Genomic DNA, 17,925 nt, shown 5'->3' with positions numbered 1-17,925 from the left:
AAACTAGAAAAAAAATAATTCTAACTAATATACACATACCTTTGCCTTCATGCTCAGTCATAAGAAGGCTCCCCCAAGGAAAAGGAGTCTTCTTCATCTGCAAAATTCTCAAGGAAAGGTTTAAGTCTGTGTCCATTCACCTTAAATATCGTACCATCCTATGGATTCTCAATCTCAACAGCCCCATATGGAAAGATAGTTTTTATAATGTAGGGACCTGTCCATCTCGATCGCAACTTACCAGGAAACAGATGTAAGCGGAAGTCGTATAAAAGAACTTTTTGCAAAGGTTCAAAAGTTTTTTTCAAAATTGATTTATCATGTAAGATCTTCATTCGTTCTTTGCAAATTTTTGCATTATCATAAGCATCTCAGCGAATCTCGTTAAGCTCGTTCAATTGCAATTTTCTAGCTAGACCGGCATCACGTAAATCAAAATTCAATTTTCTTATTGCCCAATACGATTTATGCTCTATTTCTACAGGCAGATGACATGCTTTTCCGTAGACTAGCTGGTAGGGAGATATGCCAAAAATGGTTTTGTATGCAGTACGATAAGCCCATAATGCATCTGATAGTTTCAAGGACCAATCTTTTCGTGATGGGTTCACCGTTTTCTCTAAAATACGCTTGATCTCCCTATTGGCTAACTCTACCTGGCCACTAGTTTGCGGATGATATGGGGTAGCAACTCTATGGGTGACACCATACTTTTTCAATAAGGTCTCGAAAGGCTTATTACAAAAGTGTTTTCCACCGTCACTAATTATGATCTTAGGCATCCCAAATCGTGAAAAAATATTTTTTTTTAAATACTTCAGGACAGGTTTGTGATCATTGGTCCTACAAGCGACAGCTTCTACCCATTTGGACACATACTCGACACCAACTAAAATATATTCATATCCAAAAGACGGTGGGAATGGGCCCATAAAATCGATGCCCCAACAATCGAAAATTTCGATAATAGTAATGGGCTGAAGAGGCATCATCTGCCTACGAGTTAGACTTCCAATACGTTGACATGGATCACATGTCCTGCAGAACTCGTGGGCATCTTTGAACATAGTGGGCCAATAGAAACCACATTGCAAAACCTTTGCAACAGTTTTCTTAGAGGCAAAGTATCCACCGCAAGCATCAGTGTGGCAGAAAGAAAGTACGCTTTGTATATCATGATCTGGCATGCATCGTCTAAAAATTTGGTCATTGCAATATTTAAACAAATAGGGTTCATCGTAGTAATAATTCCTTCGTGCAAAAAAATTTTTCTATCTGTCGACCCCCAATGCTCCAGAATTCGGTTCGTAACAAGAAAATTTACAATGTCAGCGTACCATGGCACAGTAGAGAGTGCAAACAACTGCTCTTCAGGGAATGAGTCCTTGATAGGAAACTTTGGCACCGAATCATAAAAAACTAGCCGTGATAAATGGTCAGCAACCACATTCTCTACTCCTTTTTTATCTTTGATAGTGATGTCAAATTCTTGGAGTAGGAGTATCCATCGTATTAAGCGTGGTTTGGCCTCTTTCTTATCCAGCAAATATTTTAGCGCTGCATGGTCCGTGAAGATAACAATAGGGGCACCAAGGATATAAGAACGAAATTTGTCTAATGCAAAACTACTGCAAGCAATTCCTTTTCGGTAGTGGTGTAATTCATTTGAGCATCGTTTAAGGTTTTGCTTGCATAGTAAATGACATATGGCTTATTATCCTTGCGTTGTCCTAGGACAGCTCCTATCGCATAGTCGCTAGCGTCGCACATGATCTCAAAAGGTCATGACCAATCGGGTGGTCGTACGATGGGTGCAGTGCTAAGCATAGACTTCAACTTTTCGAATGCATCTTGACAGGTTTCAGTCCAATTGAACGGTGTGTCAAGGGACAGGAGGTTACATAATGGTCGAGCTATGACACTAAAGTCCTTGATGAACCTCCTATAAAATCCGGCGTGACCCAAAAATGATCGAACATCTCTAACCGTCTTGGGTGCAGGTAGCTTAGCAATTAAATCAATCTTAGCTCTATCTACTTCCATGCCCTTCGATGAAACAATGTCCTAGGACAATTTCCTTTGGTACCATGAAGTGGCATTTCTTCCAATTCAGTATCAAAATCTTTTCTATACATCGAGCTAAGACTGCTTGTAAATGTGACAAGCAATCATCAAATGAGTCACCAAAAACGGAGAAGTCATCCATGAACACTCCAAAAACTTCTCGTTCATGTCTTCAAAGATGCTGAGCATGCATCTTTGGAATGTTGCAGGTGCATTACACAACCCAAATGGCATCCGTCGGAAAGCAAATGTGCCAAAAGGACAAGTAAATGTAGTCTTCTCTTGGTCTTCTGGTGAAATCTCATTTTGGTAATATCCCGAATAGCTATCGAGAAAATAATAGAAATCATGCCCTGCAACTCTCTCCAACACTTGGTCTAGAAAGGGTAGAGGAAAGTGATCCTTTCGTGTGACCAAATTCAGCTTTCGGTAGTCAACACACATGCGCCAACTCGTCGGGACATGAGTTGGAACTAGTTCACCTTGTTCATTTTCTACTACTGTCAAATCCGACTTTTTAGGAACGACTTGAGTAGGGCTTACCCACTTGCTGTCGGAAATTGGGTAAATAATATCCACGTCAAGCAACTTGAGGACTTCTGCCTTAACCACATCTCTCATCGTAGGATTCAACCTTCGTTGCATTTGCCTTGTGGTTTTGGCATTGTCCTCCAAATATATCCGGTGTGTGCAAATTAAGGAGCTAATCCCCTTCAAGTCGGCAATAGACCATCCTAAGGCTCCTTTATGATTCTTTAGAACACCAAGTAATTTTTTTTCTTAGGTATGATCAAGTCCAGACGAGATGATTACAGGAAAAGTGTCCTCGGGTCCAAAAAAAGGCATACTTAAGTTCCTTTGGTAAGGGTTTCAATTCGAGCTTGGGTGCTTGCTCATGGGATGGTACTATTTTCGCCTCTCGAGGTGACAACCTCTCAAATTCTCCTACTTTCAGTCTCCACCCATTGACCATCTTGATATCCAGACTATTCACAATAGGTGTGACTGACAAATCATCATCATCGGTGCCATTAGGACACCAATCAATTAAGCCATCATCGGATGGGTTGTTAATTGCTTCAGCTAACAAATATTCTTCCATGATGGTTTCAACCCAATCAACCTCCTTACTCTCTTCGGGATCATTGGGTTGTTTGCACACATTAAAAATATTCAGTTCTAAGGTCATGTTACCAAAAGAAGCTTCATGACGCCATTCCTACAATTAATCAATGCATTAGAAGTTGCAAGGAATGGACATCCTAAAATGACCGGAATCTGAGACTGTGAGTTTGAAGCTGGATGTGTGTCCAACACGATAAAATCGACAGGAAAATAGAACTTGTCTACTTGGACTAATATATCCTCGATAATTCCTCTCGGAATTTTAACTGACCTGTCAGCTAATTGCAAAGTGACGGAGGTTGGCTTCAACTCACCTAAACCAAGTTGCTCATATACAGAATATGATAACAAATTCACACTCGCCCCTAAATCTAACAATGCTCGCTCTATCCTAAAGTCGCCTATGATGCATGAGATGGTTGGGCAACCTGGATCTTTATATTTAGGAAGAATGTTGTGCTGCAAAATAGCACTTACGTTTTCAGTTAAAAATGCCTTCTTCTTAACATTTAATCGGCGTTTGACAGTACACAAGTCCTTCAAAAATTTGGCATATGAGGGTACTTGTTTGATTGCATCAAGAAGAGGTATGTTGATCTTTACTTGCTTAAAAAGCTCAAGAATTTCAGAATTAGGTTCGAGCTTTTGCAACGGCTTTAACCGTTGTGGAAAAGGTGGAGGAAAAGGACATTCAACTTTCTCGGTAGAAGTTGGGACCTCAACTTCTTCTTTGTCTCTTTCATTGGCTTTGGGAACATCAGAATTAGAAGTGACTTGCGGTCTCAATGGGATGGTCTGATCAATGACTTTCCCATTACGCAAAGTCATGATGCTCTTTGCATGTTCTGTATACGAACTAGGAGCCATATTATTACTACCGTGCACTTGTGGGTTAGGTTGGGGTTGAGCTGGAAGCTTACCCTTCTCCTGAGTACTTAGGACGGTAGTCAACATTGACAATTGATTCCTTATGTCTTCAAAATTTCGAGTATTTTGAGCATTGATATCAGCTTGACTCTGCAGAAAAGATTGTATAGATTGCAAGGTACCCTCAATACTCGGCTTTTGAGGAGGTGGTGGTGCATAAGCCGGATGTGTAGGTGGAGGAGTTGAATGGTGTGACTGTTGAGGATGATCGTTTCTCCACCTAAAATTTGGATGATTCTTCCAACCAGGGTTATAGGTATTCAAGTATGGATCGTTATAAGGCTTTTGGTAGGAGTTCATAGCATTTGCTTGATCGTGCAAGACTTCCTTGAATGCCGGTATGGTGGGGCAATCTGTAGTGGTTGACCAGACATATCGCAGATACCACAACACTTTCTAAGCTCTATAGTCTTGACAGGCTCAACCTTCCTAAGCTTAATTTCTTCTACCTTCCTAGTGAGGGCTGCCATTTTAGCATGAAGATCATCCTCAGTTCTGAGGTTGTAAAGGCCTCCCTGTATAGAGCTAGTAGGCTTAGGCAAAGACTTATTGTTTCTATCCCCGTTATCCCAAAGTTGGGCAGTCTCAGCAAGGGAATCCAAATAATCCCATGCCTCATCCGGTTGTTTTTCTAAAAATCTACCATTGCACATGGTCTCTACAAACTGTTTCAACTGTGGAGATAGACCTTCATAAAAGAAGCTAATAGTTCTCCAAGTTTCGAACCCATGATGAGGGCATGAGAGAAGGTCTTTAAATCTTTCCCAACATTCATAAAATGTTTCATTGTCTTTTTGTTGGAAATTGCTGATATGTCTTTTCAAAAAGTTGGTCCTTTGTGCGGGAAAGAACTTCTTCAAAAATTCTCTGCATATCTTGCCAAGTTCTTATTGATCTAGGTCGCAAGGAGTTTAGCCATGTTTTGGCCTTATCCTTTAGAGAGAAAGGGAACAACGTCAGCTTAAGGACATCCTCGGTGACGTTAGGCACTCTAAATGTAATGCTCAATTCTTCAAAATCCTTTAAATGAAGATACGGACTCTCGAACTCTAACCCGTGAAACTTGGGCAATTGGATTACCCCTGGTTTGATTTCAAAATGTCCTACATTATCAGGAAAAATTATGCATGAAGGCTGACTAGTCCTAGTCGGTTGTAGGTATTGTCTTAGAGTCATAACATGGGATTCATGTTCTCGATCGTGGTGACTCCCTGCATCTTCATTTAAATCAGCCATTTCACAAGGTGTGAGATACTGCGAAGGAATTTCAGGAGTGTGTCCTAAGGGATGATCTAAAGTTGTACGACTTAATCAACCGGTGTCGTCCCTATTCCACTTTAGCATGCAAAATATTTCTCTTCCCCCTTTTTTTTTGTGCAAGTACAAGTACCACCTAAAGATATCTAAAACGACACCCTAATACAGTAAAACAAAAATCTATTCACAATCAAGCATACATCAAAACATTACACCTCAGTTCCTAATGTTTTTTCTTAAATTTCTAAACAGCTCCTAACTGGTTTGAAGAGGACACCTAAGCCTCCAATCCGGTCTAGTAACCTAGTCGACCAGGTAAGCTCCCAGGCAAGGTACGCGGTACCGACTGTACCGACGTACCGGTGGGCATCGGTACCGGTACGGTACCGAACCAAACCGAGCCGAACCGGTACGGTACCGATGGGGCTAAAAGCCAAAAAAAATTGGAGCCGGTACGGACTGGTCGGTTCGGGCCGGTACCGGTTTGGTACGGGCCGGTACCGAGTCGGTATGGGTCGGTACCAGTCGGTACGGGCCGGTACGCATCGGTACCGGTCGGTACAGGCCGGTACGGTTCGGTACCGAAATATGTAGCTGTACCGTACCGGTAGGATTCGGTACCGGTATGTATCGGCCGGTACCGGCCCGTACCGACCGGTACCGGCCCGTACCGACCGGTACGGCAGACCATGCTCCCAGGTAAGTGGAGGGGTCACGATGCGTTTAGCAAAGGTCCCACTTAAAACCCACTTTCCTCGAACAGAGACTGTCTTTCTTAGAGGGACAAAGCTTGCCTAGACATCGACTGGGCCATAGAGCGAAATTGGTGCAACTTTCGGTGGTCTTCGTCCTATTGAGCTCGAATGTCCCTAGGGGCCAACGTCTAGTTGATTTTAGTTAAGCTTAGGATATTTATGCACTGGGATGATTTTTGGGCTAAGGACGAGTGATGAAATTCCGACTTTATCTTTTTTAATGGGTTCAGCCCTTAGAATATTTTATGCTGATGCCTTATACTATATGCAACAATCAAAAGATTTTTTTTTTATGTTTTATGACATGACATTAAATTATATTGAATAGTTGATCAAGCAAATTATTTATTTCTTTTTTTTATTAGTTTAAATTTGAAATTTAAATTCTGAAATTTGAAATTTAAAATTTGAAATTTTGAGTTCTTCCCTCTTTTTTTATTTTGAATGATCACCCTTGATCTTTTCTTAAAGTTTTTTTTTATCAATTTTCAATTAGCAACAAGGGTTAATGAGATATGATAATAATAAAATTTTGATTCTAAAAAAAAAGAAAATTTAAACACAGAAAATTCAAAACAGAAAGCAGCAAGGTTTCATATTAATCTAATGGTCTTAAAAGTCTCAGAATGTCAATCAGACCGTTCAGATTATCGAAAAATGCGTCTTGCACCAGTCGACCAAATTTGAGTCCAATCAGACGGTGAATTTCTCTGATATCAGAGTTTGATGCAGACTGTGCAGGGAATAAAAACAGTAGTAAAGATTTTTTTTTTTCGAAAGAAAAAAACTAACTACTAAGGTACTAATTAAATCTAAAATTATACTAATAACTCAGCCGTTCCCCGGCAACGGCACCAAAAACTTGATGCGCTCGCAAAAATGCTTTCGCGAAACTAATCTCCCAAGTATAGGAGAGTTGTACCAGTAATAAATTCTCGGAAGTCCAAGGTCGATTCCTCAGGGAGCGGTCTATGAATTATCAGTGTAATTTTAGATGTGATTTCAGATGGTTTTTAGAAGTTTAGAAGTAAAGATTAATAAGCAGATAAATAAAATTCAGTAAAGGAGAGATGGTTAGGGATCCGGGTTCCCCTTTGATGATACTGTATTCAAGAAATAAACTTTGTGATTCTTGATTGAATGTTAACAGTGGAATAGATCTAATCATGGTATGTGTTTCGAGAATACATGAACTCAACTTCTAAGCATTCATCGTGCCTGTACGTCTACGATAAGTCAAATACTAAAGCAGTTCATGCATCAGTAGACATAAACCATTAAAGAACTATCAGTAAATTAACTATGCAAGAATCCATAGCACATCAAAAGATATAAATCAATAAGAGCAAAGGTTCAGAGTTTACTTCAGAAAAAATAGTACATCAAAGGTTCCTCCATCACCCTTCACCAAGGAACTTAGCCTCTCATTAAAAACATTAACATCTCTCTTTTTTTTTTCTTTTTTTTTCTTTTCGGAAACAGGGGATTCCCTGTTTCTCTCCTCTCCTACCTCCTCTATTTTTTTCTTTCTTTTGTCTTTTTGAAATCTCCCAGATAAGCCCCCCTCCCAGCCGAGAGAGCTCCTCTTATAACCATCTTCCCCCCGTTCCTTTGATTCCAGGAAACATTCCCAAAAAATAATAATAATAAAAAAAACAAACTAAGCATGTTGGAACTTTTCTGGGAGGAGCGGTCATCCGGGATGCGCGTCCCGGCTGGCCGCGGGATACTCAGACGCGAGTTCCGGCTGTGACGCTGGAATCTGGGATGCGGATGGTTGCCGAGATGCTCACGAGCGTTGGAACGGAGGAGGAAGCGGACGCTGATCACGGGACCTGCGGGATGAGCGGACGGCCGGGAAGAAGCTGGGAGGCGGATCCGGAAAGAACGGACACTGATCTTGGCTGAGGACGACATGCGGATTGTGCTGGGATGCGCAGACGAATCGGGAGCTGATCGTGGATGCTGCGGGATCTGATACGAGTCCGGAAGCATGGGATGCGGCTGCCGGGACGATCGCGAGAATGGGAATGGACGCTGGCTCACACGCGGAAAAGGAATGGCTGAAGAGCTGGCCGCAGGATGGATTGCGTGAGAAGCGTGGGATCCTGAGCTCTGGGAGGTGATCGCGGGATGTTGGAGATGCACGTGGGAGAAGAAGCTCGGACGCCGTGGAGGAGACTCGTTGATCACGGGATGATCGCTGATGTGGCCACTTTCTTCCTTTTGGATCTTCTCGGCTTGATAAATCTAAGCCCTCGGATGTCCCATTGCGCGTTGCCTTAGGATGGCTGCCATATATCCCTCGAGTGCAAGTGTGCTTGATGAATGGTGGGTTCGATCAGACCATGACGAGGTTGGGCGTATGTGGTCTGAGTTATGCATTTGTCTAGGCCCAATATATACTAAATGCGCAATGTAACTTTGATTTATGATCACTTGCACCCAATCAAAAATATAATATTAAATTAGTGATAATATCGTTATCCATTGGCAATAATACTAATTTAAGTAGTATGTAGATCGTACTTTTGTACTCTCATCATATTTAAAAACCAGAAAATAGTTTTTAGAAAATTAATTTTCAGAAATTAAACGGATTTTTGTTACACTGGAGCTAATTTTATATAGACTTCTTCTTAAACAAGATAATTCCTAAGTAGAAAATTTGTTCCAATATTAAAATGATATGGGGAGTTTGAAATAAAACAAGAAAATTTATGTCAAAACTTATGAAATGTAAGGCTCAATGTTCGGCTGGAAGAAGGAGAGAGTACAGTGTTGCTGGGCTACTTATGCATGTGAGAGAGAGAAAGAGAGAGAGCGATGTGAAAGATGCAGAAATAACAATGGGGTAAGAAGAGGTGGGGTGGCTTGATATTAAGAGGGCAGTGTGGCACCTGTCTAACCAAAGTAGCACTTAGTTCATTTAGTTAGGGAAACTGAGTCTCTCGTGGACTCTATATTTTTTCAACTGTGTTACCTTTAGCTGTATGGTATATATGGCCTCATTCTTGATATCCATGAGGACTTAAGTGGATCCTTGGCCGAGTGGGGTATGTAGGCCTATAAGGCCTCATTTACATGAGTAGAGAGGATTTATGTGGTCTCAACCGGTTTATTGGTTCATCTATAAGGATTCATATGGCCTCATCCAATTTACTTGAGAGGATATTATGTTGCTTTTTCTATAGCCATGATTTTTATGACTTTGAGGTATAAGTGAAAAAGTTTCAAATATGGGTACGAGACCTCATATTGGTTTCTTGTCGAAATGATACAGTACAGTACCGACACATTGTATACCGATACCAGAAACCTATTAGAAATGGTACATAAACCATTCGTAATTTCCTACTTTCCTATTTTGGTGGTATTTGAAACCTTGAGTGAAACTTCATAGGAAGATGTGGAGCTATGTGAAATAGAAGAGTTTGAGAAATATAAATTGTGGTTTGGGCATCTGATTTTGATCTAGCATTTGACTTGTGATTTTTTTTTTTTCGTATTTGAACTGTGCAGATTTGAGTTTGAACCTTTGCCTGAATTGAAAATCTATATTTATAGACTGGGTCCAGATCATGTTTGTTTCAGGTCTGGTTGCTAAGTTATAGCCCTGTAACTTGAGAATAATTTTTAATTTTAACCTGCTATAAATTATGTTAATCTTCTGTTTCTGATTTTCAGGACCTTGCAGTTTACCATTCAATTTCTTTAGTTAGCGTCAATTTTTTGAAAGTTCTTTATTGTTAACAGCACATAAATTCTGTGAATACTTGATTGTCAGAAACTTGCGATGTCCTAGTAATCCAGCCATTAACAATCTTAACATTGTTGGGTATTACTTTTGGAGGGCCATAAGCCCTTCTGGGTGATTTTGTAATGTTTGGTAGAAATTTTGAAACAGCATTTTACGTCCTCCAAAAGCTGAAAGAAGTCTACTAGGGAAAGTTACAATTTGTAGCTTTTGGGAAAAAAAGCTCTACTTAGATGTATTGAGAAGCTTACCCAGGAAAAGCTTTTAAATTAATTTAAAATACTTTTATTTCCATAGCAATTTCAATTTGTCTTTTTATTTCCATCATCATTCAATTGAGGATATTGAGATTTGACCTTATGATATTCTATATTACTTGGTAATCACTCATGAAAAATATTATTTTATTTATTATATTATTTAGATTAAAATACAAAAAGTATATTTTAAATTACTAAAATTTATAATAATGTACAATCTAATAACAATATATGTAATATAAAAAATTTAAAAAATAGTATCTTATTTTTATATTATAATATTATTATACTATACTCATATTATAAAAATCTTATTATGTTTTTATAGTAAATATAAAAAATATTATTTATTATATTGTTTATATTAAAATATTAAAATAGTTAATTTATAGATTAAAAATACTTTATAATAACAATTTTTGATGGTATAAACAATTAGATAATTGAAAGCACTATGCAATTATTTCTTGATACTAAATAGATGTTAAAGCAATGCCAAATGGGGTAAACCTAAAACAATCAATTTGATTTATAACAGCATTTCAATGCTTTCATAAATTTTCACTATTTTATACATTTTCTTTCAGAATTATTATTCTTAGAACTTGTGAAAGTAAACCTAGGTCTGTGAATGCTTTCAAGATATAATTCTTTCTTGTATTAACAAATCCCCTAGATCTGCTGCATCTAGTTTAGGCTGCTGCAAGAAAAACATATTGTGGCAGTTCAGCACATGGACAATCAGCTATTACCTGTTCTTGCTACTCAAGAAGGAAACTTGATGAAGATACAAATTCCTTTTTTCAGTTTCATATGAAACCTAGAAGTGCTTTTGAAACTCATTTCATATGATGATGCATGACAGAATTGAACAGAAGTTAGAGATACTACTAGCTGCAATTGGATTTGTGTAAGTACTGATTCACTTTATGACTGCAGGGAACTGTTAAACTGCTCTTTCAGCCAGCAGAGGAAGCTGGAATTGGTGCTAAGCGAATGATTGAAGATGGTGCTCTGATGGATGTGGAGGCTATATTCGCTGTTCATGTATCACATGAGCATCCAACTTCTGTCATCGGCTCACGAGCCGGTCCTTTGCTTGCTGGATGTGGCTTTTTTAAGGCAGTTATAAGGGGACGAGAGGGGCATGCTGGAAATCCACACCATTCAGTTGATCCCATTTTGGCCGCCTCTGCTGCAGTCATCAGTCTGCAGAACATTGTGTCCCGTGAAGCCAATCCTCTAGACTCACAGGTTATTTCTTGGTGTCACTTCTTTATCACATAGTGAAAAAGGGCATATGTTTGATGATTTGACAGAAAGCCAACTTGGAGTTCAATCATTGTTTATATTCCTTATATAAAGATTTTGTTTTACAATAATTGAACAAGCTTATTCATAAGCAGGTAGGGTTGAACTTGAAATTATATGATCTGGCTCAAGTATGGCTGATTATGACCCCCTACTAAAGTTTTTCTGCAACTAAAAACATTATGACTAAATTGTTCAAATCTATTGTAAAAATTTGTTCCAGTCTATATAGGGTATTAATTATGAAGTTGATTTAGTTATGCATGAATCTAACATCATGGAACATTCAGAATTTAATGCTTATTGGTTATTGCACTTTCTTGAAGTGTGAGATTAAGTTTTATCCGGGTCCATAAGAAAAGGTGAAACAGAAATTTCCACTTATGCCCTATGTCGCAAAATTGACATTTTTGCTTTCTTAATTTCATCCATAATGTTTTTCCTTAGAGTACCAAAATTCAACTTTATAGAGTGTTCTAAAGGATCTCAAGTTGTCTTGGCTGAGGATTCTTGTCTAGTCCTCCTCATAAGCACCAAAATTGACATTTTCTTTTCTTTTTCCATTTCTCAGTATAAAAATCCTGTGGTTCAATTATTGGACAAGTGAAACAGATGGGATCTTCTTTCTTATTCACTTATCAGTTATCACTTATGAAGTATGCTTGGAGTTTGTCTTGAGCACCAAAAGAATTATGATATGGTGCACAGAATGAGGGGCCCATTAGGGTGCTACTCCTACTAATTAGTCTAAGGGTCTAGGGATATACAGTCTAAATTAGGGTTAAGTCCTATTTTCTTAGGAGCTGATGGATTGTAGGGCTGCACAAATTGATCACAGAAAATTGTAGGTCAACCCTAATGTATTTAATGATCTACATCTACCGAATAACATAGGGAAGAGGAAGTGAAGAATAAATGAGAAAATCAAAAGAACCAAGAGAAAATCTAATACTGAAAATAGAGAAGTCTATGGCTGGTTACTTGCACTATTGTGAATAGGGGTGAAGATGCATCAGATATTAGTACATCCATATCTGTATCCACTTTTATTTGATGAATATGCATATGGATGCATACGTCATTGGATGATAAAATTTGATATCAGTATTTGTTTGTAGGATATGGATACAAATTAGGTGTTAACAATACAAATATAAATAGGGATATAAATTGATTAATATAATGTCGATAAGTAGAATATTATTTCACATTTCCACTTTATATTTTTTAATGCAAATGAGGTATATAACAACGATTGAAATACCAAGGCTCAAACCCTACTAACCAAGGGTGGGTTCAGTACACTGGAACCGAGGATCATACCTGTAAATGGTATAAATGGGTATGCATAGGTATGCCCCAAACAGCCTTGGTAGGGCCTTTTTTGGCCTCCGAACTTGGGTTTCTGTTGTCTAAATACTATATTTTGCAAGGAAGAGGTGTGATAATCAAGTTAAATACCCTACCTATGGTTTTTCTATGCGTATGGAGGCTTTTGCACATATAATACATGATAAGAATCTAAATTACACATATATTATAGATGTTAAGATGAGCATTTGAAAAGAAATTAGATTTCTTGTAACTGTAAATCTGTATAGAAGGATCAATGTGCAATAAAAGAATCATATATATATATATATATATATATATATATATATATATATATATATATATATATATATATATTGTGCCATTCAATAACAAAATCTTATTTGTTCAAACTTCATACTTACCTCCAATAAGTGCCTTACATATTTACAGACATTCTGGTCAATCACCTAAAAATTAACCCCATTATTTTTAGAATTTGGTAGCATATATTGCATGTCAAAAGTGCGAACATGTTTCAATTTTTTTTCATTTTTATATTTATCATTTTTAAATTTATCTTTCAATAAAATTAATTTTTAAAAGTCAATTGCGAAAAACACCATTTGATTGGATTAGTTTCAGATTGAACATATTTTCTAGCGTTAGTTTTGGGGTTACTCCCAAATCCACATATTTGAGCATGAACATGAGCATTGAATCACATTGAGAAGTTCGGTAAATTCCTGCCTGTGTATCCTGCCATCGATCAGGTGATCTGAGAAGATTGGAACATCTAATCTTTGTCAAAAATGTTGATAAGTTGCCTGATATGGATGATTTCTTTGATCAGAATTGATCTTTCTGTGGATCCTTCGATCAGTGACCTTGCAAGGTGAACTCTCTGATCAAGCTTAAGATTTGATGATCTAATCATTATATACCCTTCCCATGGCAAGATTCTGATCTCCAATAATTTTTCTCTGGATTTGGGAGAAAAGCAGAATGAGGTTTGGTGGTATTATATTGGATCATCCATATGGATTTGCTTTAATGAGATTGGATGGAAAACATTTACAAGTGGTTGGACAGCTTCCTTACAATGAAATTAGAATCAGATTGAGATACAATTCTGATGGAGCAAAGATCACAAATTTTGAATGGGACAAACAAAGTAAAAGATATTGAAAACTGTAAGGGTTCATGAGAACTTCTTCTTAAATGGACCTGAGGATAACTCATGCGAGAATGAGAGTTGGCTGAGAGTAGAACGAATAAGGAAGAGGATGTAGGAGAACAAGGGTAGTCCATGGGCTCTCCAATCCCAAAAGTTTACAGATACTAAAATTCATTCGGAAAGATGATTTTCTTTACTGTCTTAAAACATTAGGGGATAGTGGAATTAATCAGCCTCGTCCACCATCCCAATCTCGTTTCCGTCACCTTTCTCTCCTTACTAGAATTCTACCTTATGGGAATTATTTGAGAATATGGTGGACCTGGATCCCATGTCTAGGTGACAAATCTGACAAGGTGGGAAGTGTTGAGGAGAGTAGGAGAGGAAGAGATATGCTGAGTTAGAGGTCTATTGGTCCCATGATCCTGATATGCTTTTTAGGACGCTAATATTGGTAAAATTTGGTTACCTGCATGGTTATCCCTCTGCCTCCTCAGCTCTTCCCACATGGGTAGAGTTTCACATGGAAAGAAGAGTTGGACTTCTAAACTGCCCCTAAGAAATTTAAGATACTAGTGAAATTTCTGATGCAGAGAAAGATGACAAATACTTGTATTTACAGTATTTAGAAGTGTTACGAGAAGTTAAGAATCAATATTATCATTTCACTGCAAAATACTAAATGCCAGTGTTATTAAAGATGTCTTTCATATGGCTTTTACTTAACTCGAGAATGTTGGTAGCTTATTATGCTATAGAAACACTAAAATATTCAAGTCAAAACTAATGCAAATACTTGTATTAGAAGTGTTATACGATTAATATTACCAGTTCACCTCACAAAGACACAAATACTAAATTCCAGTGTTGTTGTTGATGTCTTTAATCTTGATTTTTTAATTAACTCCAGGACAATGTTGGTATCTTATTATAGTATAGAAAAACCAAAAAATTAAGTCAGTAAAACCAGTATGTTTGTATCTCAATACTACAAGTAACTTCCTTGGCCTACGTCTTATAATTGAAAATTTGAATTTTGGAAGCTGTACTTTTTCGCTTCTAAGCTTTCCCATTATGAGTAAATGCCTACTTAGTTCATTTTCCTTTCTTACTACTGGTTAGGAACATGACTATAGCAAACCTTCTAAATATAGGTATTTTTGATGGATCTAGACCATTTTATTGCTTCATGCATTACCATGAGCATGATAAGCCTCATAAAATTGCCAGCAGAATCTATCTTTCAGTGCATGTCATATCGCATGACATGATAGATCCTGACTGAGATATTTGTGGGTAATGTTATTGGGCACCCACCAATTTTGTAATTTATATACCTAAAAAGTTATTTCGTACTTACTGATATGCTCCATAATATCAATTGATATGATATCTTTGCATCTGCAAGATATGTTAATCATAAAGTTAATATGATTTTTTTTAAAATCATTGAGTACTAAAGTTAAAATCATAAAACATAGTGGATCATTTTCTTGATATATTGTTATACAATTGCCATTTGTTGGCACAGACATTGGAATGTCTTATTTTGAAATTTCTCCAGCTTTTTGTTTCAATGAAGACTAGAGTACAATCTGTATCTTATTTTCAGCCACCCACTAGTATAGTTGAGATATTGGACGTTTTATGTTCCTTCTAACATATTAAAGGAATGTGTGCTTTCTTAGATAAATATGGTTGTTGTGGCCAGCAGTGGAAAGAACAGACCAGATTTTTTTTTTAAAAAAAAACTTGATTTCACTTAAAGTGATGAAATATTATAGACAGTTATGGAGAGAATTCTCTTTGTTTCACTTTGTGTGCTAGCACAAATTAAAACAGTAGTCATTTAAGTACTATCAGTTCAACAACGTGATCTATCATGTGCTTTCCTGGTTATCAATTCATTCACAGTAAAATTTTATAAAATTTAATTTCATATTTCCATCATTTGCAATCTTAACATTAATGGATGTATGTGATATAATATGATCTGTGTCATATATTCTAGCAGTGATAATGAAGAAAAGTTGATGTATTTTCCTGAAGAAATAATCAACTAAGCATGTAACAAATATACGAGTTTATAAGAGAGTAGTCTTTTGTACCCAAAACTAAAAAAAGTTAAATAAAAGATATAATGAAATTTATGGAGAAATCACCTTCAGCTATGCATCTGTGGATTATACATGGATGCAAGGAGAAGGGAAAAGAATAAAAGCTAATCAATGATTCAGGGAAGGGATGCTTAGCTACCCGATTTTCTCACTCTTAGTTTGGTGCCTAATGAAAGCTCTTGTTTAATCCAGATACTGGAAGGATTTGAGGTAACAATAAGAATTATTATTATTTTTTATTTTAAAAGTTTTCATGTTTGATGGTATTTGCTTATTTACCATGTTTACATGGTCAAGGTCTAGAGTGGGAGCCTTAGATTGTATTTAGGAAATAAAACTCCATGTTATGTGATAGGCTTTATAGTTTAGAAAGTTTGAAAATCTACAAGAGGCCTTTTCCTCTGTTTTTTTTTTTTTTTGTTCTTTTTCCCTTTGCTCCCTGGGGGAGGAGAGGAGGGGTTGGTGGGAGGTTGAATTAAATTACCCCATTCATCAAACATGAAATTTTTATGGGGTAAATTTCCCTTGTTCCCTGCATTGTCTCTGCCAATGTCTATATCTCAAAGCCAAAACATATATGGTATCTTATAATCTCAAATATCAATTTTATCATATAATTTAATTTGATGAATAACTTTCCTTTTTGCAGCGAGTTAGTCCGTGAAGTTTTCCCTTTTCCCCTTCTCTTCTTATTTTTTGTCCTGATGCTTTCAGGTTGTCTCAGTGGCATCATTTAATGGAGGCGATGATCTTGACTTGATTCCTGACTCTGTCATCATTGCTGGAACTTTCAGAGCATTCTCTAATGCAAGCTTTTACCAGCTTCGGCAGAGGATAGAAGAGGTTGGTGCTCAGGCACTTTCTAAGTTTAAATTATAGCTCGTGCCTTCATATATTCTGTTAAATGTAGCACTTTACTAGGTTGTTATCTAATAAACAGCATCTATGAACAGGTAATCATACAGCAGTCTAGTGTTTACAGATGCACAACTTCCGTGGACTTTTTTGAACAGGAGCGATTCTACCCGCCCACAGTTAATGATGAATTTATGAATGAACATGTAAAGAAGGTGGCAATTGATCTTTTGGGTCCCGAGAACTACAAGATTGTCCCGCCGATGATGGGTGCTGAAGATTTCTCTTTCTATTCTGAAGTCATCCCAGCAGCCTTTTTTTATATAGGTATAAGAAATGAAACATTAGGATCCACCTACACAGGCCATTCTCCCTATTTCATGATTGATGAAGATGTTCTTCCAATTGGTGCTGCCGTTCATGCTGCAGTAGCTGAAAGATATCTCATTGAGCATGGCTAGAATTTGCAATCCACATTTTGGATGAGATTTGGGGAAAGGTGTGCATATCTCACTATTAGCTGTTCTATGGCATCCATTGGGAGTTTCCATGCTCTGTAGATTGGACGATGGTGGAGAGGGAGTCAGGGTATTCCTCCATTTGCCTGCCATAATGCCATATTTAACTGCCCCGTTAGTAAACTAGGGGACATTGCAACCGCTATTCTTGTATTGCATTCTTAGTCAGACAATAAGAAGTTTTTGCTCAATTTGTCCATTTATTGATGAGAATGTAGTTAGTTATTTATTAAACTTTTCAACTTGGCTTTATATTCGGCATTAGGTTGTCTCTTTCATTCTTTTCATGGGCTTGATATGTTTTGTGGTCTTCTTCTCTCAAAGCATTTCAAATATGGCTTCTGCAGGAGCATATTTAGAAATAATCACTACCCTAAATTTCCTATATGTACGCACACATGCCTGCACGCGCATGCACACATACAGAATCTTCACCTGACAATGGCATTTTTTTTTCTTTTTCTCAATGATTGATCCAATGATTCTCAGGT

The 17,925-nt window shown here is 37.4% G+C and overlaps 1 protein-coding gene across 2 annotated transcripts in view; it reads left to right on the top strand.

Moving 5' to 3' along the window:
- The window catches only part of LOC103698139 (IAA-amino acid hydrolase ILR1-like 6), a 30,841-nt gene extending 13,155 nt beyond the window's left edge, over window positions 1-17,686 (top strand). For both annotated transcript variants that reach the window (XM_039116102.2, XM_039116103.2), the window contains 3 exons: window positions 11,085-11,399; window positions 16,776-16,904; window positions 17,015-17,686. In XM_039116102.2, coding sequence (XP_038972030.1) covers window positions 11,085-11,399; window positions 16,776-16,904; window positions 17,015-17,377 — 807 coding nt within the window. In that variant the 3' untranslated portion in view covers window positions 17,378-17,686. The remainder of the gene's footprint in view (window positions 1-11,084; window positions 11,400-16,775; window positions 16,905-17,014) is intronic.
- The last annotated feature ends 239 nt before the right edge of the window (window positions 17,687-17,925 follow it).

This window comes from Phoenix dactylifera, chromosome 5 (genome assembly GCF_051530095.1).
Source record: "Phoenix dactylifera cultivar Ajwa chromosome 5, Ajwa_hap1_PhDact_Kaust_v1.1, whole genome shotgun sequence".
NCBI lineage: Eukaryota > Viridiplantae > Streptophyta > Magnoliopsida > Arecales > Arecaceae > Phoenix > Phoenix dactylifera.
Note: the sequence above shows the minus strand (reverse complement) of the source record. Positions and strands in the feature narration are given on the sequence as shown.